The sequence below is a fragment of the Callithrix jacchus genome, chromosome 4 (genome assembly GCF_049354715.1).
Source record: "Callithrix jacchus isolate 240 chromosome 4, calJac240_pri, whole genome shotgun sequence".
In the NCBI taxonomy this organism is placed as follows: domain Eukaryota; kingdom Metazoa; phylum Chordata; class Mammalia; order Primates; family Cebidae; genus Callithrix; species Callithrix jacchus.
Window position 1 is genome coordinate 91,187,757 of NC_133505.1, and position 25,348 is coordinate 91,213,104.

General features: G+C 37.0%; 1 protein-coding gene across 46 annotated transcripts in view; it reads right to left on the minus strand.

Annotated features, from left to right (window-relative positions):
• Positions 1 to 705: 705 nt before the first annotated feature.
• The window catches only part of SNX14 (sorting nexin 14), a 115,062-nt gene continuing 90,419 nt past the window's right edge, over positions 706 to 25,348 (minus strand). For 24 of the 46 annotated variants that reach the window (XM_078369730.1, XM_078369727.1, XM_054254231.2 and 21 more), the window contains 8 exons: positions 18,180 to 18,220; positions 17,936 to 18,055; positions 11,620 to 11,743; positions 10,883 to 11,047; positions 10,600 to 10,695; positions 3,970 to 4,061; positions 3,252 to 3,308; positions 706 to 2,751 (listed from right to left, as the gene is read on the minus strand). In XM_078369730.1, the coding sequence (XP_078225856.1) occupies positions 2,674 to 2,751; positions 3,252 to 3,308; positions 3,970 to 4,061; positions 10,600 to 10,695; positions 10,883 to 11,047; positions 11,620 to 11,743; positions 17,936 to 18,055; positions 18,180 to 18,220 (773 nt within the window). In that variant the 3' untranslated portion in view covers positions 706 to 2,673. The remainder of the gene's footprint in view (positions 2,752 to 3,251; positions 3,309 to 3,969; positions 4,062 to 10,599; positions 10,696 to 10,882; positions 11,048 to 11,619; positions 11,744 to 17,935; positions 18,056 to 18,179; positions 18,221 to 25,348) is intronic. The other 22 variants (XM_078369736.1, XM_078369723.1, XM_078369731.1 and 19 more) reach the window with 1 other exon arrangement.

Below are 25,348 nucleotides of genomic sequence, written 5' to 3' on the forward strand. Positions count from 1 at the left end.
TCACACTGCCATGTGTGTACCTATGCAACAATCTTGCATGTTCTTCACATGTACCCCAAAATCTAAAATGCAATTAGAAAAAAAAAAGAAACACCATCTCAGAGTTGTGATGATGTATATAAATTGTCTGGCAAATTTAATATGGATTGCATTTTAGTTCCTTTCCCCTTTCACAATGTGATTAATTATTTATGTACAGACATGTATACATAACATCTTCTTTAAATAGAGCTCACCTACTGTTATTGATTAACTGTATCCTCCTAAAACTCATATGTTGAAACCATAAATCCCAATTTGTCTATATTTGAAGAGAGAGAGCCTTTAGGAGCTAATTTATGTTAAATGAAGTCCTAAGTGTCAGATCCTAATTCAATAGGATTGGGGCCTTTTAAGAAAAGGAAGAAAGAATGAGATTTCTTTTTACCTCTCCACATGTGTACAAGAGGTCATGTAAGCACATAGTGAGAAGCCAGCCACCTACAAGCCAAGAAAATAGTCCTCAGAATAGAACCGAATTTGCAGGCACCTTGATCTTAGACTTCCCAGCCTCCATAACTGTGGGAATTACATATCTGTGGTGTAAGCCACCCAGTATCTGATGTTCTATTATGGTAACTCAAGCAGACATGATACACCCACAAATTTTTTCTTATCTAAATAAAGAGAATATTACAATTTAAAGAAGAACAGGTAAGGATGACATAAGAAAAAGCTGTAAAATATTTTATTCTTCCAGTTTACCTATTACATTTTAAATAATAAAAAGGCAATGGATTTAAATGTGAATAGTTTGTTTGATCAATTTTCCACCTGCCCCTGAGAAATCAGTAACTTTTTATTAAAGCTTGGTATTAAACCATTGATTCATGGAACCTCATGCATATTCTAGAACTTTCAAGTATTTAAAAACTATACTAGAACTGCTAAATCTTTTCAAAAATCTGTAACACCTAACAATCATTTTTTGAAATCTTGAGAAAAATTAATGAATGGTAAAATTAAATTTATTTTTCTAAATCATATTCAGCATTCTCATTTTACCCAGCTTAGTGTCTAATACATGAATGAAGCTCAATAAATATTCTGAGAGACTGGGCCGGGCGCTGTGACTCACGCCAGTAATCCTCAATAAATATTCTGAATAAACATTACAGCCAATAACTTAATGCAAAATGCTCAATCCTGACAAACCTGTTTTAAGGATAACTGCATAACATGGTAAGGAATTGCAAGAATTTTGAAACACTGATTCTTTAAAAAGAAATCTTTTAAGTTAACTTTCAAAAAGTATAAGCAACTGCATTTTTCTTTTAAAGAGATAAGAGACAACATAAACCAAAAATCTACTTGCCTAAATTGTTTATATGAGCTTTGGGAATATATTAGTTACAGACAATTCAGTGAAACTTAGTGGGAACCACACAATCACGAGTATCTGTAAGTATTCGGTTTTCACACAAAATAGGGCTACAAACCTATCAGATGCCCAGCAAGAATAAGGAGAAATCCCTTGTTTATTATCAAAAACTCATACAGGACATATTATTTATAAATACACAGTTAACTATGTACAGAATTTAAAAAAGGAAAATCAATCTACTTAAACATATTAACTCTAAATAAGAAAATCAGACCTAACTCCTGTTTCTCCATACTAGGCACAATTATTTTCAAAGTTATATAATATGAAGGTTATCAATCTTAACCATTTGCCCTAACATCATTATGTATTTTCTCTTTTAAAAATGGCAATAACAAGTGACACATGTTCTAATAAAATCTGGATCACAGATAGCAAATGACAGGATATGAGACTCAATCACTTTTAATTATTATTAAGTTTGTGTTAGTCTTTATTAAAAACAAAAAAATAATTAAAATTTCAGACAGTGATGTACATGATATATATAAGAATATAATCAAAAAGTACATTTCTACCACCCTACCATAGCAATAATTTCAATGGGTTATCCTATACCAAATCCAAGTGTTTACATCCAAGGTGTCACAGAGGTAGCTTCCTTTTGTACCTAAAGTAAAAATAAATCCATTTAATAGAAGATAATAAGATACGAGTTCATTTGTGAATTGCCTAACAGCTCTAGCGTATTAAAATTCTAACCTAAGACATACATATATTGTAAACCAAAAGAAATTGGCTGGCATATGGAACAAATAATGTCTATTTTGTAAATGAGAAAAAGAGGCAACATTTAATGACAGACCTTATAAAATCTCAAAGAGAGCTAAAGGTTTCCTGCTGTTTTTTTTATATCTTTATAAAGTCTGTAACTGCCACTCTGTTTTAATAGGCACTTAGTATCATAACTTGAAAGTTTCTAATAGGTAGAATAGTCCAAATCTGGTTTCCCTTCTCTACAAAAGTGACACTTCATTGCAATACCACAGCACTGAACAATAGTTGTTTCATCCAACCAAAAAGATTAATCAAAAAGTAAGACAGAAAATAATGAATTTTCCAGGCATGGTGGTTCATGCCTGTAATTCCAGCACTTTGGGAGGCCGAGGTGGGTGGATCAAGAGGTCAAGAGATCCACACCATCCTGGCCAATATGGTGGAACGCTATCCGACTAAAAAATACAAAAATTAGCTGAGCACGGTGGCATATGCCTGAAATCCCAGCTACTTAGGAGGTTAAGGCAGGAGAATCACTTGAAGTAGGGAGTCGGAGGTTGCAGTGAGCCGAGATCATACCAGTGCACTCCAGCCTGGCGACAGAGCGAGATCTGTCTCAAAAAAAAAAAGAAAAGAAAAAAGAAAATAATGACTTAAACCACTGCTCAAAAGTCAAAATCCTCAAGATTCAATAGAGTAATAATATAACTATGCTCTAATTTTAGTTTATTTTGTGCTTGGGTTTATATAAAAACTGCTTCAAAAAATACTCAAGTTTCTACTTACACAGCATACAATGTTACAGATGACAACTTTGAGCTTGGCCTTTTCTAGGACTTAAACTCACTTCTTTCCCTAGAAAGACTGTAAAGGGTCCCTATCTGTAATTAAAAAGGGATGAAGTCAAAGCAGAAGCTATTCAATAGCTGTCCTCCAGAACTATTGGGGCATGTTTAATAAAGAAATATAAAAAGCAATTTGCTGAAGTTAATTTTTAAAATAATCACAGAGAACAGAGTCAAGGGTTTTCTCACATTTATGTCCCTAATTAAAATAAATTGTCAGCATACCAATAAGAAAATAATGAATAAAATTACTGCTTTTCAGTTACCTTATTGAGCTCTGGAAACAGTTCTTGTATCACAATGTCCAATAAAACATAAGTCAGCTAAAGCACCAAAAATAATAATAAATGTTAAGGCACTAAACATAAAAACCATAAAAATGATGAACACAAAATTAAAGACTGTGGTTACATCTAAGTGCAAAGGCAGGGAATAGCACTGATACTATAATACAAGCACAAAAGTAGCCTCAGTAGTATCAATAATGTTCTATTCCCAAAACAGGTAATAAGTACACATGTGTTTGCATGAGGACACTTCATCATGCCTCACTAATTCATTTTTATGTTAAATATTTTATATGTAACAAAAATTTTTAGAAAAACAAGAACACAAAATTACAACTGCATTAAGATCTCAACAGAATATATAAAGTTTATATATAGTTTATATAAACCATAAACATAAAAATGTTAACTGGTTATTCTATGTGACTTGAATAATGGAATTACCGATTTTTAATTTTTTACTGTATTTCATGAATTTTCTACATATTCCAAATTTTCTGCAATGACTATGTATTAATCTTAAATCAAAGCAAGAAAAAGGTAACTGATGCAAAAAGAGTAACAAATAAAACTTTTTTTATCTGAATGTTTAAAGTATATTGCCTTGATTTAGTGTAGAGTCTTTTATACAGCTAATGATTTACCAGAAACCCTACTATGTCATTCACCAAACCTAGCTAACACGAATGAGTTTTACCTGCTTGTTGAGTACTGGCTGCTGTAAGCCATCAAACAGAAGTCTGATGCTTTCATACTTGGTTTCTTCACCAATACACTTGACTAACAGATCTAAACAAAAAGGCACATGTGAAATTATTTTATTTGTATAAAGTGACTCATCATTAACTGGATCATAAAGCAAAATCCCCACCCTGTTTCCCAGATATTAGGCAAAATCTGACAATAAGTACTCCCCAAACCAATGTTTCTATAAGAGGCTCCCAGACAAGAGGTATCTATGGTCAAGTTGACAAATACAGTATCATGTATCCCATTTTTGGAGATTTACAATGCACAAAGCCTAATGCAAACTCTGAGAAATGCTGCAGCAAAAAAATTAAAAAATAAAAAAAAATCTAATTATACTAACACCCAATGGAGCATAAGCCTACTCCTATACAGTGGGCAGAAGATGGCTTCTGATTTTTATTCTATATATTTTCAGAGTGCTCTTAATATCAGAAAAAAAAAAGTTTAATTTTTAAGGCAGACTTTTCTCAGTGAATATGAATACCTAATTTCTGGACTTTTGCATAAGTTACTATTAACCATCTTACAGACCAATCATTTTGGGAAATTTAACAAATATTCAAACAATTTTAAAGGGTCCAACAAGTTCAGCTTGTGTCTGGCTGTATAGATGTCATGTACCACTGATATCAATTCTGTTACCAAGAAGAGTCAATTCTTATTAAGATCTCCACTGACTGTTTTCCCCAAGCAGAAAAAAGGTATTCTTAAGCAAACAGGGTACTCAAATATTTATCCTTTTCCCCCTATCGTAACTAAACTCCTAGTGTTAGTCATAAAAAATTCCAACACTAGGAGGCAAAGGCCAAATTTAATTTACAATAGGCATAGTACATTCTGGGTATTTTCAAGATATGTGGCCCAATACAAATCTTTGTTAATTCTCAAACTCACCAATACTACATGGAATTTCCCAATTAATATGCATGAAACTAATGAACAAATATAACTGATTCTTTCAGATCCTTCAACTGTCACTAAGAGTTGAGGAGCAGAGGATAACAGATAAGCATGCTAAGCTTACTCAAGAGCTAAGTTACTCTCCCAAACAGGAGTCTTAAAGTGAATGGGGTTTGAAAATAAAAAATTATTGTATTCTCTGGCTCTCCATGTTGTTTCTGAGTATCAAAGCTGACACTATTGAAAGTATGAATGCTAAGGGTCACTATATCAGAGAACAGGTAAAAAAAATTATTTCATCATTTGCCTACAGAAAACTTAACTCAAAAACAACTTATGTTCACTTTTACATTCAGAACAGATATTTAACTTATTTTCACAAGGAACAGCAGAACTATTCTAAGACTAGTTCTTCAATGTTAAGAATTCTCTAAGGTTCTGTCCTAAGCCCTCTTTTCTTTTTAAAATAGACTTTATGTTTTAAAGTAGTTTTGGGTTCACAATGAAACTGAGCCTGTCCCAAAACATGCTGTCTCCCCCACTATCAACATCCCCAACAAGAGTGTACATCTGTTACAATTGATTAACATGCACTGGTACGTCATTGTTACCCAGAGTCCATAATTTACACTGGAGTTCATTCTTGGTGTTGTACATTCTGTGGGTTTGGACAAACAGATCATGTAACCACGATTACAGTATCATAGAGTAGCTTCATTGCCCTAAAAATCCTCTGTGCTCTGCCTATTTATCCCTCCCTCCCCTCCAATACACTGTCTTCTTAGTTTTGCCTTTTCCAAAATATCAGATAGTTGAAATTATACAGTACATAGTCTTTTCAGATTGGCTTCTTTCTCTTAGTAAGATGAATTTCAGGCTCCTCCATGACTTTTCATGATGTGATAGCTCATTTCTTTACAGCACTGAATAATATCCGATTGTCTAAAAAGTGTGAGTTTTATTTACCCATTCACCTAAATAAAAAACACCTTGGTTGCTTCCAAATTTTGGCAATTCTGAAGTTGCTATAAACACTCATGATCAGGTTTCTGGGTGGACATGTTTTCAACTGCTTTGGGTAAACACCAGAAACATAATTGCCAGATCTTATGATAAGAGTATGCCTTGTTTTGTAAGAAACTGCTCACCTGTCTTCCAAAGTGGCTGCACAATTTTGCATTCCCACCATTAGTGAATGAGAATTGCTCCACATATTCACCAGCAAATGGTACTGTTGGTGTTAAAGATCTGGGACATTCTAACAGGCGTGTGGTGGTATCTCATGTTTTAAATGTGCATTTCCTTGATGACATATAATGTGGAACATCTTTTCATACGCTTTGGTGAGATCTCAAGACGTGGCCAATTTTAAAATCAGGTTTGATTAGATGTCAATAAATTTGGCCAATTTTAAAATAAGGTTGTGTTCTTAGTGTTGAGTTTCGAGTTTTCTTCGCATATTTTTGATAACAGTCCTTTATCTGGTATGTCTTCTGCAATTATTTTCTTCCAGTCTGTGGCTTCTCTTTTCATTCTCTTTATAGTATCTTTCACAAAGCAAAATTTTTTATTTTAATCAAGTAAAGATTATCAATTCTTTCTTCCATGGTTCACGCCTTTGGTATTGCAGCTAAGAAGTCATCGCCAAACAGAAGGTCATCTACCTTTTTTTCCATGTTATCCTCTAAGTTTTACAGTTTTGCTTTTTACAGGTTGGTCTATAATTGATTTTGTTGTTATTGTTTTGAGACGGAGTTTCAGTCTGTTGCCCAGGCTAAAGTGCAATGGCACAATCTCAGCTCACTGCAACCTTTGCCTCATAGGTTCAAGTGAATCTCCTGCCTCAGCTTCCTGAGTAGCTGGGATTGCAGGTGCCTATTACCATGCCTGCCTGATTTTTGTAGTTTTAGTAGAGATGGGGTTCCAACATCTTGGCCAGGCTGGTCTCGAACTCCTCACCTCAGATGAGCTGCCCGCCTCGGCCTCCCAAAGTGCTGGGATTACAGGCATGAGCCACCATGACCTGCCCGGCCTATAATTGATTTTGAGTTTAGTTTTTGTAAAGGGTATAAGGTTTGTGTTTAGATATATATATATTTTTTTTTGCACATGGATGTCCAGCTGTTTCAGCACAATTTGTTGAAAAGACTATCTTTTCTTCATTGTATTGCCTTTGCAACTGTCAAAGATCAGTTAACATTATCTATGTGGGTCTACATCTGGGCTCTCTATTCAGTTTCATCCATTTGTCTATTCTTTTGGTAATATCACATTGTCTTGATTACTGTAGCTTTACAGTATGTCTTGAAGTAAAGTAGTGTTAATCCTCTGACTTTGCTGTTCTCAATAAACACTGAGTTGGCTATTCTGGGTCTTTTTGCCTCTCCATATAAACTTTAAAATGTTTGTCAATACCCACAAAACAACTTACTGGGATTTGGGTTGGGACTGCATTGAATCTTTAGATGACAGAATAACTGACTTCTTGAAAACAGAGTCTTCCTATCCACAAAGTATTTCTCCATTTATTTAGTTCTTTGATTTCTTTAATCAAAGTTTTATTCTTCACATATAAATCTTGCACGTGTTTTATTACTCCTCAAGTATTTCAGTTTTGGGGGTACTAATCCAAATGGCATTTTTAAAAATTTCAAATACCGCTTGCTCATCAATGATATACAGGAAAAGTGACTGAAGTTTGTGTATTATTAACCTTATATCCTACAACCCTGCTATATCTGCTTATTATTTCCAGGAGTGTTTTTGTCAATCATGTCATCTGTGAACAAAGACAGTTTTATTTCTTCCTTCCCAATCAGGATGCATTTTATTTCCTTTTCGTATCTTACTGCACTAACTAGGACTTCCAGTACAATGATGAAAGCAGTAGTGAGAACATGCCTTGTTCCTCATCTTAGTGGGATAGCTCTTAAGTTTCTCATCAAGTGTGATGTTAGCTATAGGTGTTTCTGTAGACATTCTTTATCAAGTTGAGGATCTTCCCCTCTATTCCTAGTTTGCTGAGCTCACAAGTGGGTGTTAGATTTTGTCAAATGCTTTTTCTGCATCTAATATTATTATCATGATTTTTCTTCTTTAGCCTGCTGATGTGACAGACTACATTAATTGACTTTTAAATGAATGTTGAACCAGCCTTGAATATCTGGGATATATCCCATTTGGTGTATAATTCTAACATCCCTGCCATTCAGATACTTGCTCTTTCTCATCTAACTGTATTTTCTTGCCTTTAATGTCTTGTACTTTTTTTCTTGATAGCTGGATATGATTCACTGAGTAAGACACAGTGCTGCAAAGAGGCCTTTAATAATGTGGTGATAAAATATGGAGGCAGAGGAAGGGTTCTATAGTCCTAGGAGCGGGTATCAATCTTTTAGTTAGCCTGTACCACTGAACTATGAACTTCACACATGCTTCTCAGGTTCCCCTGACCCCCTTGCATGGGACAAGATGGCTAAAGTGGACTGTTGGGTATATTTCTCTTCTTCCATGCAGAAGGCCAGAGCTGGCTGGAGTTGGTTATCTCCCTTCCCTCAGGTCAGTCAGGCTCTGGTTACATAGTTTCTCCTGACAGTAAGGCCTTGTCTCAAAGAATAGAATGCCCTGAATGATGTATTTCAAAATGGCTCCCTTCTGGCCCCCCTGCCAGAAGCACAAGGAGATTTTTCTCCAGTATTCACTGTGGGTTCTTGGTCAAGGCCCTGGCGGTAAAAGTCACAAAAAAGTGGGCCAGTAATACCAGCACTTTGGGAGGCTGAGGCAGGTGGATCACAAGGTCAAGAGATCAAGACCAGACTGGCCAACAGGGTGAAACCCCATCTCTACTAAAAATACAAAGATTAGCTGGGCGTGGTAGAGCATACCTACAGTTCTAGCTACTTGGGAGTGTGAGGCAGGAGAACTACCTAAACCAGAAAGGTGAAGGTTGCAGTGACCAGAGATTGGGCTCCAGCCCTGAGACTCTGTTTCAAAAAAAAACTGTGGGGCCGGGCACGGTGGCTCAAGCCTGTAATCCCAGCACTTTGGGATGCCGAGGCAGGTGAATCACGAGCTCAAGAGATCGAGACCATCCTGGTCAACATGATGAAACCCCATCTCTACTAAAAATACAAAAAATTAGCCGGGCATGGTGGCGCGTGCCTGTAATCCCAGCTACTCAGGAGGCTGAGGCAGGAGAATCGCCTGAACCCAGGAGGCAGAGGTTGCGGTGAGCTGAGATTGCGCCATTGCACTCCAGCCTGGGTAACAAGAGCGAAACTCCGTCTCAAAAAAAAAAAAAAAAAAAAAACCTGTGGATGGGCCGGGTACAGTGGCTCAGGCCTGTAATCCCAGCACTTGGGGAGGCTGATGTGGTGATCACCTGAGGTCAGGAGTTCGAGACCAGCCTGACCAACAAGGTGAAACCCTGTCTCTTCTTAAAATACAAAAATTAGCTGGGCGTGGTGGTGCATGCCTGTAGTCTCAACTACTCAGGAGGATAAAACAGAAAAATTACTTGAACCCGGGAGGCAGAGGTTGCAGTGACCTGAGATCATGCCAAAGTGTGGATGGGTAACCCCATGTCTTGGTTCCCCTGGAGTTTTTAATCTCTTAGAAAGAGATTTAAAAGGCTGCAGCAATTTGTCAGTTATAGTTCAGGTTTCCCTACATCAGCAGTGGCTTCTCCAGAGGTTTGAGTTCATGGGTTTCTGCTCCAGCTAGCTATGATTATCTCCAATCTAGGAGGTAGTGGTTTGCCATATGACCTCACTCTCTGGTAGACCTAAGAGCTGTTTAGTTTTTTTTAGTTCATTTAGCTTTTTCCTTGTTACTAGGATGGAGTGATGATGTCCAGGTTCTCATGTGCCAGACCAGAAACTGGAAGTCACCCTTTTCTCTTCTTACTCCATACTTTCTTTCTGTGCTTTAGTATCTACTCACACATGGCTCCCATAGCTCTACTAATCTATTCTATACCACCTTTTCTCCAACCTTTGAACCTAGATGTCTAATTGCTTAATAGACTGCTGAATAATTTATAGGTACGTTTCATTCAAAATGTTCTAAACTAAGACTCTTCTGCTTTGACCCCTTGACCTTTTTACCTTGTTATTTTTCATCACAGTAAGAGGTTATTATCATTGATTTCTGTAGTGGCCCAAACCTACTATCTTCCTCCTTTGTGATACCTCTGTAACTTGAACATGCCTCTGTTATCACATGTATGTTTTGTCTGTATGTCTGTCTTCCTGCTAGACTGAGCTACTCAAGTACATTTTCATATCTCTTGCATTTTATATAGTGCCTAGATTATGGAAGATGCTCAATAAATTTGGAATAAATAAATTCTGATCTTTTAGTCATATATACTAGTGAGCAATGCTTATGGTGTAGTGGGCACAGGCCTCCAATTGTCCCACAAAATGTCACTTTGACCAATCTGATTCTATTTTTTAATGAGTCTGGCTATTATGTGAACAGACACAGCCTTGCCTTAAAGTTCTAACATCTTAGTCCTAGTGCTAACATCTGAAAGAATTATTTAACTAGTGTGTTAATTTTAACTATCTTTGCAACTTTTTGTAAAATGAAAACTCACAGTAATATTAGCTTCAATAATTACTATACATTGTGACCTCAAAGGATTGCTAATCTATACGAAATTGAGTTATTACACCTGGAATGTAATTCATCATTTCTTCAAAAGTCTGTTTTGCTCCTTTCTGCTTATCTTGGAGAGAGCGAGGTTCAGTGTTTTCACAGAATATAGCATCTAAAAAAAAAAAAAAAAAGAAGTAAAAAGAAATACTTCTGGAATTTATATCTACTTATACACAAAGGATTTCCTCATAGTAGAAATACTAATAAACCAAAGCAAAACAAGATTTCTTTCTCTTTTAGATTCAATTAAAATCACAGAATACACAAAACATGAAACAAACACATGAGAAGATACAAACCTCGAAGAAGTGTTATGAGTGAGACCAAACGGTGTTCCTGAAATAGTTGTTCTAGTTTACACTGAAGATAGTAATCAGTATACATTTCCAGGGTGTTTTTAAAGAGGATTCGAGTTCCCATTAAGAGATGATGAAGCCAGTCAGGAACCTGGAAAACTACACGTCCTGAGAAAGGATAAAATAGGATACCTCATTGTTCTAGATAACTGGTATTTTTAAAAATTTTCTCATGTAGAAAACACGAAAGACAATGGTCAATCTTTTATTTGTAAACACTAGCAATTTTAATATGATCAAGGCCAAATGTACTGAATTTTTATAAAAGGTATCTTCAATTAAAAAAAGAGTTATGGGCTGGGCATGGTGGCTCACGCCTATAATCCCAGCACTTTGGGAGGCCGAGGCGGGTGGATCACGAGGTCAAGAGATCGAGACCATCCTGGTCAACGAGGTGAAACTCCGTCTACTAAAAATACAAAAATTATCTAGGCATGGTGGTGCCTGCCTGTAGTCCCAGCTACTCAGGAGGCTGAGGTAGGAGAATTGCTTGAACCAAGAAGGCGGAGGTTGCAGTGAGCTGACGTTGTGCCATTGCACTCCAGTCTGGGTAACAACAGCGAAATCGTCTCAAAAAAAAGAAGAGTTATGATGGGGCAATATTCAAGATCATTATTTGCATCACAGAAGAAGTAAGATGAATGAAAAACAAGTCTTAAAATAAACCACTTAGATCTTACCTACATACATCAGGTAGTCATAGACTCCTTCTACAGTCATCACCTCCATAAAATAATTCTGATTTTGCTTTCTTTCTGTATTTTCAGCACGGTTTGCATTATTTTTAAACAGATCATTGAAAAGCTAAAATAAAAGTTGGAATAATAAAGAGATACACAGTTCATTATATCTGCTGACAATAATCACTAAGGATGAAGTGATACACAGCAAAGGCATTTAAACCTTTTCCAATCAAAACAGAATATTAGATAGGTTAATAATGCTTCTAAAATTCCCCATTTATGCCCCAAATTGGATGAAAAAATACATGTTCCCCAAAAATATTACATAAAACAAAAATATTCATTTTAATTACAGCAGATAATTCATTACCCATAAAAGACCCCCTCCTTTATTTTTATATATCACAAAAGCAAAGTAACATAAAAAGATGTAGAAATATATTATTGATAGTTAACTTTAAAACTAACATGATTTAGTCCAGGCGCGGTGGCTCACGCCTGTAATCTCAGCACTTTGGAAGGCCAAGGAAGGTAGATCATCTGAGGTCAGAAGTTCAAGACCAGCCTAGTCAACATGGTGAAATCCCATCTATACTAAAAACACAAAAAAATTAGCTGGCTGTGGTAGTGCACACCTGTAGTCTCAGCTATTCAGGAGGCTGAGGTAGAAGAATAGCTTGAATCTGGGAGGTGGAGGTCACAGTGAGCTGAAATAATGCCACTGCACCCCAGCCTGGGGACAAAGCAAGACTCTGTCTCAAAAAAAAAAAAAAAACACCGAACACGATTCAAAGATTATAAATCACTATGAGCAGAGGTAAAAATACAGCTTTAAGCAAAGTTTATTTGGACAATATTCAAAGCCCAGAAAGGCCTAATCAATGTGGAAAAAAAAAAGACATTAAGAATCAATCATGGTAAAAACGATAAAATGTCCCTAAATCTTATACCAACTTACTCCAAAAATATACAAAAAGAATCCACTATCAATAGTAATATATCCTAGGTAACTAATTTTAACAAAAACATTACTTTCATTCATTTAAACATCCATTTAATAAATGTACTAAGTACTTTCTATGTATAGGATGGTGTGCCAAGGGCAGGGAATACAAAGATAGATCACTGTTCTCCAAAAAATTTAACATCTAATAGAAACAGGTCAAGAAATAAATAAAATAATGTAAAACAGACACTATGAAACAAGCAAAGGAGCCAGGCTCGGTGGCTCATGCCTGCAATCCCAAAACTTTGGGAGGCCAAGGAGGGTAGATCACTTGAGGTCAGGAGTTCAAGACCATCCTGGGCAACATGGAGAAACCCCATCTCTACAAAAAATACAAAAATTAGCCTGGCGTGGTGACACATGCCTATAGTCCCAGATACTCAGGAGGCTGAGGCAGGAGAATCATGAACCCAGGAGGCAGGGGTTGCAGTGAGCCAGAGATTGCACCACTACACTCCAGCCTGGGTGAAACAGCAATACTCTGCCTCAAAGAAAAAAAAAAGAAAAGAAAAGAAAAGTAAGGAGACTGTGAAGGAAAGTGTATTCAATTTTACCTGAAGATGAGTTTTTTAAAAGCTTTCTAGAAAAGTATCCTGAGAACAAAGACTATATATTCTATTGGCTCTTATGTCAGATATATTAATGCAGAGGCATAAACTTAACACATTTTCCCAACACAAAAATAGGAAAAGGGCTCTCCCTTCTAATATATTATTTCCTCTATTCTTTTAAATTTTCAGTTTAATATTTTTCATTTAAAAAAAGTGATATTATATAATAAGTCTGGAAAAGAGAGGGGGAAAACAACTGAATTTTGTTTTCCCTCTGTATTTTCAGCATGGTTTACATTATTTTTAAACAGATCACTGAAAATCTAAAAAGTCAGAATAATTATGAGATATATAGTTTATTACATCTGTTGCAACAATCACTAAGGCTAAAGTGACACAAAGCAAAGGGGCATTTAAACTTTTAAAACTCAACCACCTAATAGGATAACTATTAAACTTCTGTGTATTCACTTCTAGACTCTATGTACATAGCCACAAATCAATGAGATTCAAAAAATATCACATCCTACTTTTTCACTAAGCACCATATCAGATATCTTTATTTTGCTTTATAGTTTTCATAAGCACAAATTCATCTGCTGCAAAACATTCCTTGAGTAGACGTTTCTTAAAATAATCATTCCTACAATGTTAGAATTTCATGTTGTTTCCAATTTTTCACTTACATAAACATCTTTTTATTAAACATGTTATAAGGTCTTTTATTATCTTCTCCCTGACAAATTCCTAGCATTCAGGTCAGGAGGTCAAAGAGCATAAACACCTGACTTATTTCATTACATAGTATCAATTTATTTCCCTCAAAATTGGACCCATTTATAAGTTACCAGGAAAGTAAATATCCAGTTTGACCAAATTATTTTGCAAACATATCCCTTATGTACTAAAATCCACACTCCAGTATAATTCTTCTTTCCCTTTATTTAGCCTGGTTAATCCTCTGAAATCATACCCATTAGGTCTTTCACATTCCATCATTCACAAAAGTATGCATCTATAGTGAAGGCCACCTAGTCGAGAATTTCCTAAGAAACTCTCACATCTTTTCAAGTAGTTTTGAATATAAGTCTCAAGGTGCATTTACAATAATCCTGAGAGAGAAGACAAATATTACTAAGATTGATGAACGAAACTATGTCTGTTTCTTAGGAGACAGAGCTATTGCTGAGGAGGACTGAAGACTTACTCTAAGAGCCACTTATGCTTGAGCAGAGGAGAGGAAAAAGTTAGGGCCCAATCTCCATTTCTCCTCTTGAACATTTTAACATTTTTACTTTATAATGATGTTTAATGAAATTTTTGTATTCAATAAAGATAAACATAAAGGATCCATTAAGGAAAGCAAAATGTGTATTAATATTGACAAACCACAAACAAAATCAACATAAGCCAAGTTTTAAGCCACTATATTCTTCAGAGCACTAGATAGGTTATCTTCTCCTGCTCTTTCTGACCTGTGTGTGCATTTACTACTCAAGAATACCAACCAGAGTTTTATGATGCAATAAATTTGTTTTGCCAGAAAACATCTGCAGCTAATAGTAAACCATATTTAAAATGACAGTAGACCAAGGGGGAATACCAAACAAATTCTAAAAATAAAAAATGCAGTAACAATTTTTTTTAAGTTTAGATAGGTTTATACAGAAGATCAGACAACACTGAAGAGGCAGAGCTGGAAGACAGATCAGAAAAAATAAACAGAAAGTAGCAAAAATGAAGACAGAAAATATAGAGGAAGGTTTAAGAGATACAGAAAACAGAATGAGAAATAAATCTGTATTCCAGAAGGAGACAAGAGAGGGAACAGAGACAAGGCAATATCTAAGGAACAACAGCTGAGAATTTTTCAAAACTGGTAAACTGAAGTAGACTGTTAAAGCAACAACACCCAGTGATCATGATTCTCTACAGCCACACTCTTGTGTAGTCCCCTCCCACATCAACTCTGGGCTTGGCAACATGAGTTGCTTTGAGATAAACGTTGAGCAAAATGATGAACAGAGTCCTAGAAAGTTGTGTGTTAGGGTGAGCCCTCTTAGAATGCTGGTACCATGAGAGCCCAGAATTGCTTGCTGAAGACATATGGCCCAACCAACAGAAAACATACACAGTCAAACACATGAATGAGGCCATCTTTGGCCATCCAATTCAAGAAGCTCTAAGACTGCAGCCCAAGTGAGACCAGAAGTACGAGGCAGCTAAGCCAAGTCCAAATTGCTGACCCACAGTATCATGAGCAAATAAAAGAATACTTGTTTTAAACCATTCGCTTTTGGAGTGGTTTATAACACAACAATGTTTAAGTGATTTGTACCTAAAAGTAGGGTGTTGCCATAACATAAACCTAAAATACACGGTATTCGCTTTAGAAGCCAGGCGTGGGTGGAGGCTGGAAAAATGGCAGGAGTCTGTTATAAAACTTGGAAAATGACAAGCTGTTAGTTAAGTCAGAAAGCAATGAGGTAGTTGTTCTTGAAAATGGAAAACTTACATCACATGGAATGTATTCTTTGACTACAATGTAATTAAACTAGGATCAGTATCAATAAAGAAACAATCTGAAAATTCAAAAATGTTTGTAAACTAAAAATTATAAATAACCCATAGGTCAAAGAAGAAATCATAATAAAAAATTCTAAACTAAATAACAAAAATACCACATATTGAAATTTACAAGCCACTGTTAAAAACAGATTTAAAGAAAAATATATACATTTTAATGCTTATATTAGAAAACAAAGGCTAAATTAGGCATTAGCTCCACCACAAGAGGTTAAAACTATAACACACACACACAAAAATCCCAAGGACATACAAAGAAATTTTCAAAATAACAGAAATTAATTTTAAAAGTCTGATAGAAAAGCTCAACAAAGCCAAAAGATAAAACAGAATCTTGTCAAGATTGATCAAATTTTAAAAAGAGAGAAGTTGTAAACAGTGTCAAGAATAAAGAGTGATAGCTAAAGATGTCAGAAATTACAAACAGAAAAATTATTGACGGCCGGGCGCAGCGGCTAACGCCTGTAATCCCAACACTTTGGGAGGCCGAGGCGGGTGGATCACGAGGTCAAGAGATCGAGACCATCCTGGTCAACATGGTGAAACCCCATCTCTACTAAAAATACAAAAAATTAGCTGGGCATGGTGGCGCGTGCCTGTAATCCCAGCTACTCAGGAGGCTGAGGCAGGAGAATTGCCTGAACCCAGGAGGCGGAGACTGCAGTGAGCCGAGATAGCGCCATTGCACTCCAGCCTGGGTAACAAGAGCGAAACTCTGTCTCAAAAAAAAAAAAAAAAAAAAAAGAAAAGAAAAGTTATTGACAATTTCACACCAATAACATTACAAATTTAGATAAAATACAAAATTTGTCCAAAAATATTGAAACTGATTCATGAAGAATTTTATAACTGTTAAAGAAATTAAATAATTTATAAAAAATCTTCCTACAAACAAAACTGGAGGCCTAGATGACTTACCAACTCTACCAAATATTTATAAAAAGTCTACCAAAATAAAAAATGCTAATGAAACTTTGATATCAAACTTAACAAGAACAGAATAAGAAACTGTAGGCTATTTTTACCCATAAACATGAATGTAAACTCCCTTAACCTTTTTTTTTTTTTTTAGCCAGAGTCTTGCCCAGGATGGAATACAATGGCACGATCTCAGCTCCCTGCAACCTCCACCTCCCAGGTTCAAGCGACTCCCCTGCCTCAGCCTCTCAAGTAACTGGGATTACAGGCACTCACCACAATGCCTGGCTAAGTTTTGTATTTTGAGAAGAGGTGGGGTTTCACCACGGTGGCCAGGCTGGTCTCGAACTCCTGACCTCAAATGATCCACCCACCTCAGCCTCCCAAAGGCCTGGGATTACAGGCTCAAGTGAGCCACCATGCTTGGCAACTTCCTTAATGTTATAAAGGTTATCTAGTAATACAAAAAGAGCTACACTATTCTATTAAGTGGTGAAATAATGAAACAATTTCCTTTGCATATAGCAGTCCTAGTCAGAAATAAAACTGTAATCGTTTGCAGACAACTGTGTTAACATAAAAGAATTAACAGATATTACTAATATATGTCTAGCAAGATTACTGACTAAAAATTAATTGTATTTCTGTCTATATATACAATAAATAAAACAAAAATAATAATATTAAAGATATTGCTAAGAGTAATAACAAAAAATAAAGATGGAGGTCCTCTGAGCTCCCATAGCTCCCAATGCTGGGCAATACATTTTGGCATTAAACAGCTTCAGGACCAGGAATATATTTTTACATTCCCAGTGCCTAGCATGCAATAGTAGGCACATAGTAAAATGTTTGTTTAATGAACGGGTAAAATACTTTATAAGCCATTAAAACCATCCAATAAACATAAATAAAATACTGCAATTAATTTATTATTATTGGAAGTTAGTGACATATAAGCTAAGAAAATCACCTTGAAAAATCCCCCAAATACTGAAGTGGCATAAGTTTGCATATATAGTATCCAAATTAACATTTACCACAGTAAAGCAAGTAAGAACCAAGTAATTCAAGTAATTACACACAATACCCTCTGTATACTGTGCAACTGATTTCCACATAAAGGAAATGTATAGCTCACTCCATTTCATTAACAAAGCATTCATTGTCCTGATAATGAAAACATCATCTCAAGCAGGGCAACTTAAAACTTAATAGTTCTTTAATGTAATGTAATAGTTCTTTAATGTACCTTCTTATTGTTTTCTGAAGTAGGGCTGAGAATGGTCAGTTCTGGTCTACTTGGTTTAGGCTTTGGAGATTCACAAGAATTAATGAAATTCATGATAAAAGGTTCCAAATGCTGACCTTTCTGTGGTGATAATTTTGAGAAAATAACAAATAAGGATGATTTTTAGTAAATAATCCATCAAAATTCATCAATATTTAAATGTTTATGATTATCATGTTATAGAACACATAAATCAGTTATTCACCTCTTTCATTAGTTTTCCAGGAACAGACTTTATAATTTTCCCTGCAATTGAAAGTAAAACATTATTTTAGGAAGACAATACTCTTCATAATTGCTCATATGAATACTTCACCAGGTAATTTTAAATACGAAATAGCCAAGTTAAAACTGTAAAAGTCTTTATGATCGACCATTTCATACTCCATAGAAATTTTCAATAAATATGGTATCCTGAAATATTTATAGATATAATATTTGGAATTTATTTTAAAATAATCCAGTGAAATCGTGGTGGGAGAAGAGACAGAACAAGTCAAATATTGATAAGTCGAGTGAGAAGTTTAATATACAATTTTGTCTAATTTGTGTTGATTTGAAAATTTCTGTAGGAAAAGTTTCCAAAAGATTTTCAGTAACAGTGAACATATAACAGTATCTAAAGATATGCAAACACCAGTCAAAAAAGAAGTTTTAAAAATTGCCTTGGTTTTTTGAACCAAGATGGCCAATTAGGAGCAGCTCAGGACTGCAGCTCCCAGCGGAAAGTGCCAAGGATGAGTGGACGCCGCACTTCCAGACAGATTTTTATTGCCCACAGACCAGGAGATTCCCAGGCGAAGGAGCCTCACGGGTCGCCGGTGCGGCTGCTTTGGCCACCCGGCTGTTTGGGCAGGCATAACTGTTTTTGCCCGGCAGCGCGACTGTTTTGGCCGGTGTGGCTGTTTCGCTGGCACTCCAGCGCAGTGGTTCTCCATACAAAACACATGGGTCAGGATGCCATTTAAGCTAGCAATTGGAGCTCCGGGAAGGCAGAGTCACCCATTCATCTGATTAAAAAGGGGACTGAAACAGGAAGCCAGGCCAGGAGATTCCCAGGCAAAAAAGCACCACAAATCTCAGCGCGACTGTTTCAGCCGACGCAGTGGGTCACTGCACAGGAAATCACACAGATCTTGGCGCCTTTTCAACAGGCAACTGGAACACCTGAGAGACAGTTGACCGTTCAACTACAAAAAAAAAAAAAAAAAGAGGGCTCTGAGGCAGGGAGCCAGGTGATCAGGCTCGACTGGTCCCACCCCCACACAAAAAAACAGCAATTGGAAATGCTCTGAAATGAGCGTTTCACAGCAAGGACAGCTGAACCCGGAACAGTTCAGCCCTGTGGGGGAGGGGTGTCCACCATTACCGAGGCAGTCCACCACTACAGAGGTACTTAACCATTGCTAAGGCAGCCCACCATTACCGATGCAGCCTGCCATTACAGACAGAGTCCACCATTATAGGGGTGGGCTGCCATTGCGGAGGCAGTTCTAACTATACTTATATAAAAAGGACTGCAGGGAAGTTCACATGGCTGCTGGGCAGAGCCCAGAGCAGCTGAGCAAAGCCTCTGGAGGCAGACAGTGACTAGGCTGCCTCCTTGCTGGGCAGGGCAGCCCTAAAAAAGGGCAGCAGCACAATAAAAACTCACACATAAAGCCCTAACTCCCAAGGACAGAGCACCTGGGAAAAAAAAAGAGGGTTCTATGAGTTCTGCCGCAGCAGACTTAAACGTACCTGCCTAACAGCTCTGAAAGAACAAGGGAGCTCACTGCTCAGCACTTGAGCTCCTATAAAGACAGACTGTCTCCTCAAGCACCTCCCTGACCCCTATAAATACACAGAGTCACCTCATAAAGGAGAACTCAGCCTAACATCTGGAGGGTATACTTCTGGAACAAAAATAGCAGAAGAAACTGGCAGAAACCCTTACTGTTCTGCAGCTGCTGCAGGTGATCCCCAGGCAAGCAGGGCCTGGAGTGGACCTCAGCAGTCCTACAGCAGAGAGGCCAGACTGTTAGAAAAAAAAAAAAAAAAACCAGAAAGAAATAACTTCATCATCAACAAACTGGACGTACACTCAGAGACCTAATCTGAAAGCCAACAACTAAAAAGACGACAGGGGGATAAATCCACAAAGATGAGAAGAAACCAGCGCAACAAGGAGGAAAACACCTAAAACCAGAACGCCTCTCCTCCTACAAGAGATCACAACTCCTCTCCAGCAAGGGAACAAGGCTAGATGGAGAATGAGTGTGATGAATTGAAAGAATGAAGCTTCAGAAGATAGGTACTAACAAACTTCTGTGAGCGTAAAGAACATGTTCTAACCCAATGCAAACAAACTAAGAACCTTGAAAAAAGATTTGACAAAATGCTAAGGAGAATAAACAACTTAGAGAGGAATATAAGTGAATTGATGGAGCTGAAAAACACAACACGAGAACTTCACGAAGCATACACAAGTTTCAACAGCCAAACTGACCAAACAGAAGAAAGGATATCAGAGGTCGAGGATCAACTCAATAAAATGAGAAGGTAAGGTTAGAGAAAAAAGCGCAAAAAGGAATGAACAAAGTCTCCAAGAAATGTTAGACTATGTGAAAAGACCTAATCTATGTTTGATAGGTGTACCTAAATGTGACAGAGAATGAATCCAAGCTGGAAAATACTCTTCAGGATATTATCCAGGAAAACGTCCCCAACCTAGCAAGACAGGCCAACATTCAAGTCCAGGTAATACAGAGAACACCACAAAGATATTCCTCAAGAAGAACAACCCCAAGGCACATAATCGTCAGATTCACCAGGGTTAAAATGAAGGAGAAAATACTAAGGGCAGCCAGAGAGAAAGGTTGGGTCACCCACAAAGGGAAGACCATCAGAATCACAGCAGATCTCTCAGCAGAAACCCTACAAGCAAGAAGAGAGTGGGGGCCAATATTCAACATCCTTAAAGAAAAGAACTTTCAACCCAGAATTTCAAATCCAGTCAAATTAAGCTTCATAAGTGAAGGAAAAATAAAATCCTTTGCAAACAAGCAACTACTCAGATTTCATCACCAAGAGGCCTGCTTTACAAGAACTCCTGAAAGAGGCACTACACATAGAAAGGAACAACCAGTACCAGCCAATCCAAAAACATACAAAATAATAAAGAGCATCAACACAATGAAGAAACCATCAGCTAATGGGCAAAATAGCCAGCTAGCATCAAAATGGCAGGATCAAATTTACACATAACAATATTAACCCTAAATGTAAATGGACTAAATGCCCTAATCAAAAGACACAGACTGGCAAATTAAATAAAAAGCCAAAACCCATCAGTGTGCTGTATCTAGGAAACCCATCTCACATGCAAGGATACACAAAGGCTCAAAATAAAGGGATGGAAGAAGATTTACCAAGCAAATAGAGAGCAAAAATAGCAGGAGTTGCAATTCTCATCTCTGATAAAACCTACTTGAAACCAAGAAAGATCAAAAGAGACAAAGAAAGATATTACATAATGGTAAAAGGATCAATGCAACAAGAAGAGCTAATGATCCTAAATATACACACACCCAATACAGGAGCACCCAGATATATAAGGCAAGTTCTTAATGACTTACAGAGACTTAGACTCCCACACAATAATAGTGGGAGACTTTAACACCCCATTGTCAATATTAGACACATCAACCAGACAGAAAATTAACAAGGATATCCAGGACTTGAACTCAGACCTGGACCAAGCAAACCTGATAGACATTTACAGAACTCTCCACCCCAAATCCACAGAATATACATTCTTCTCAGCAGCACATCACACTTACTCTAAAATTGACCACATAATTGGAAGTAAAGCACTCCTCAGCAAATGCAAAAGAACAGAAATCATAACAAACAGTCTCTCAGACCACAGTGCAATCAAGTTAGAACTCAGAATTCAGAAACTAACTCAGAACCGCACAGTTTCATGGAAGCTGAACAACTGGCTCTTGAAAGATGACTGGATAAACAATAAAATGAAGACGGAAATAAAGATGTTCTCCAATACCAACCAGAACAAAGACACAACATACCAGAATCTCTGGGACACATTTAAAGCAATCTCTAGAGGAAAACATATGGCAATAAGTGCCCACATGAGAAGCAAGAAGAGATCTAAAATTGACACCCTATCATCAAAATTAAAAGAGCTAGAGGAGCAAGATCAAAAAAACTCAAAACCTAGCAGAAGACAAGAAATAACTAAGATCAAAACAGAGCTGAAGAAGACAGAGACACAAAAACCCTTCAAAAAATCAATAAATCCAAGAGCTGGTTTTTCGAAAAGAACAAAATAGACCACTAGCCAGATTAATAAAAAAGAAAAGACAAATACCAAACCTTATTTGCCTGCACACCACTGCCTTTTCCCTTTTCTTCATTAAAAAAAAAAAAAAGAAAAGAAAAGAGAGAATAACCAAATAGATGCAACAAAGAAAGATAAAGGGGGTATCACCACCGATTCCACAGAAATTCAAACCATCATCAGAGATTATTACAAACAACTCTATGCACATGAACTAGTAAACCTGGAAGAAATGGATAAATTACTTGCATCCTCACAAGCCCAAACCAGGAAGAATTCGAAATCTTGAATAGATCAACAACAAGGTCTGAAGTTGAGGCAGTAATTAAGAGCCTACCACACAAAAAAAGCCCAGGTCCAGATGGGTTCACAGACGAACTCTACCAGACATACAAAGAGGATCTGGTACCATTCCTTCAGAAACTACTCCAAACAGTCCAAAAAGAGGGAATCCTTCCCAAATCATTTTATGAGACCAACATCATCCTGATACCAAAACCCAGCAGAGAGTCAGCAAGAAAAGAAAACTTCAAGCCAATATCCATGATGAACATAGATGCAAAAGTCTTCAATAAAATACTGGCAAACCGATTGCAACAGCACATCAAAAAGCTTATCCACCATGATCAAGTAGGATTCATTCCGGGAATGCAAGGCTGGTTCAACATACGCAAGTCTATAAGCCAAATAATTCACCAAATAAACAGAATCAAAGACAAAAAACACATGATTATCTCAATTGACGCAGAGAAGGCCTTTGACAAAATTCAACGGCCCTTTATGCTAAAAACTCTCAATAAACTAGGTATTGACAGAACAGATATCAAAATAATAAAAGCTATTCACAACAAACCAACAGCCAGTATCATACTGGAAGGGAAAAAACTGGAAGCATTCCCTTTGAAATCTGGCACTAGACAAGGATGCCCTCTCTCAATACTCCTATTCAATATAGTATTGGAAGTTCTAGCCAGAGCAATGAGGCAAGAGAAAGAAATAAAGGTTATTCAAATAGGAAAGGAGGAAGTCAAATTGTCTCTATTTGCAAATGACATGACTGTATATTTAGAAGACCCTATCGTCTCAGCCCAAAATCTCCTAAAACTGATAAGCAACTTCAGCAAAGTCTCAGGACACAAAATCAATGTGGAAGTCAAATTGTCTCTATTTGCAAATGAAATGACTGTATATTTAGAAGACCCTATCGCCTCAGCCCAAAATCTCCTAAAACTGATAAGCAACTTCAGCAAAGTCTCAGGACACAAAATCAATGTGCAAAAATCATAAGCATTCCTATACACCAATAATGAACTTAAAAAGAGCCAAATCAAGAACAAACTGCCAGTCACAATGGCTACAAAGAGAATAAAATACCTAGGAATACAACTAACAAGGATCATAAAGGACCTCTTCAAGGAGAACTACAAACCACTGCTCAATGAAATAAGAGAGGACACAAAATGATGGAGAAACATTCCATGCTCATGGTTAGGAAGAATCAATATCGTGAAAATGGCCATATTGCCCAAAGTAATTTACAGATTCCATGCTACTCCCATCAAGCTACCAAGGACCCTCTTCACAGAACTGGAAAAAACCACCTTAAATTTCATATGGAAGCAAAAAGAGAGCCCGCATAGCCAAGTCAGTTCTAAGCAAAAAGAACAAAGTGGAAGGCATCACAGTACCAGACTTCAAACTATACTACAAGGCTACAGTAATCAAAACAGCATGGTACTGGTACCAAAACAGAGATATAGACCAATGGAACAGAACAGAGGCCTCAGAGGCAACACAACAGATCTATAACGATCCGATCCTTGACAAACCTGACAAAAACAAGCAATGGGGAAAGGAGTCACTGTTTAATAAATGGTGTTGGGAAAACTGGCTAGCCATGTGCAGAAAGCAGAAATTGGACCCCTTCTTGATACCTTACTCTAAAATTAACTCCTGATGGATTAAGCACTTAAAACATTAAAACCTGACACCATAAAAACCCTAGAAGAAAATCTAGGCAAAACCATTCAGGACATAGGCATAGGCAAGGATTTCATGACCAAAACACCAAAAAGCATTGACAACAAAAGCCAAAATAGACAAATGGGACCTAATCAAACTCCACAGCTTCTGCACGGCAAAAGAAACAGTCACTAGAGTGAATCAGCAACCAACAAAATGGGAAAAAATTTTTGAAGTATACCCACCTGACAAAGGGCTGATACCCAGATTCTACAAAGAAATAAAACAGATTTACAAGAAAAACACAAACAAGCCCATTCAAAAGTGGGCGAAGGATATGAACAGACACTTTACAAAACAAGACATACATGAGGCTAACAAACATATGAAAAAATGCTCATCATCACTGGTCATTAGAGAAATGCAAACCAAAACTACATTGAGATATATCTCACACCAATTAGAATGGCAATCATTAAAAAATGTGGAGACAACAGATGCTGGAGAGGATGTGGAGAAATAGGAACACTTTTACACTGTTAGTAGGAGTGTAAATTAGTTCAACCATTGTGGAAGACAGTGTGGCGATTCCTCAAGGACCTAGAAATAGAAATTCCACTTGACCCAGCAATCCCATTACTGGGTATATATCCAAAGGATTATAAATCGTTCTACTATAAGAACACATGCATACGAATGTTCACTGCAGCACAGTTTACAATAGCAAAGACCTGGAAGCAACCCAAATGCCCATCGATGATAGACTGCACAGGTAAAATGTGGCACATACACACCATGGAATATTATGCAGCCATCAAAAACAATGAGTTCGTGTCCTTTGTAGGGACATGGATGAACCTGGAAACCATCATTCTCAGCAAACTGACACAAGAACAGAAAATCAAAACACCGCATGTTCTCACTCATAGGTGGGTGTTGAACAATGACATCACATGGACACAGGGCAGGGAGCATCACACACTGGGGTTTGTGGGAGGGAAATAAGAGAGGGACAGCAGGGGGTGGGGAGTTGGGGAGAGATAGCATGGGGAGAAATGCCAGATATAGGT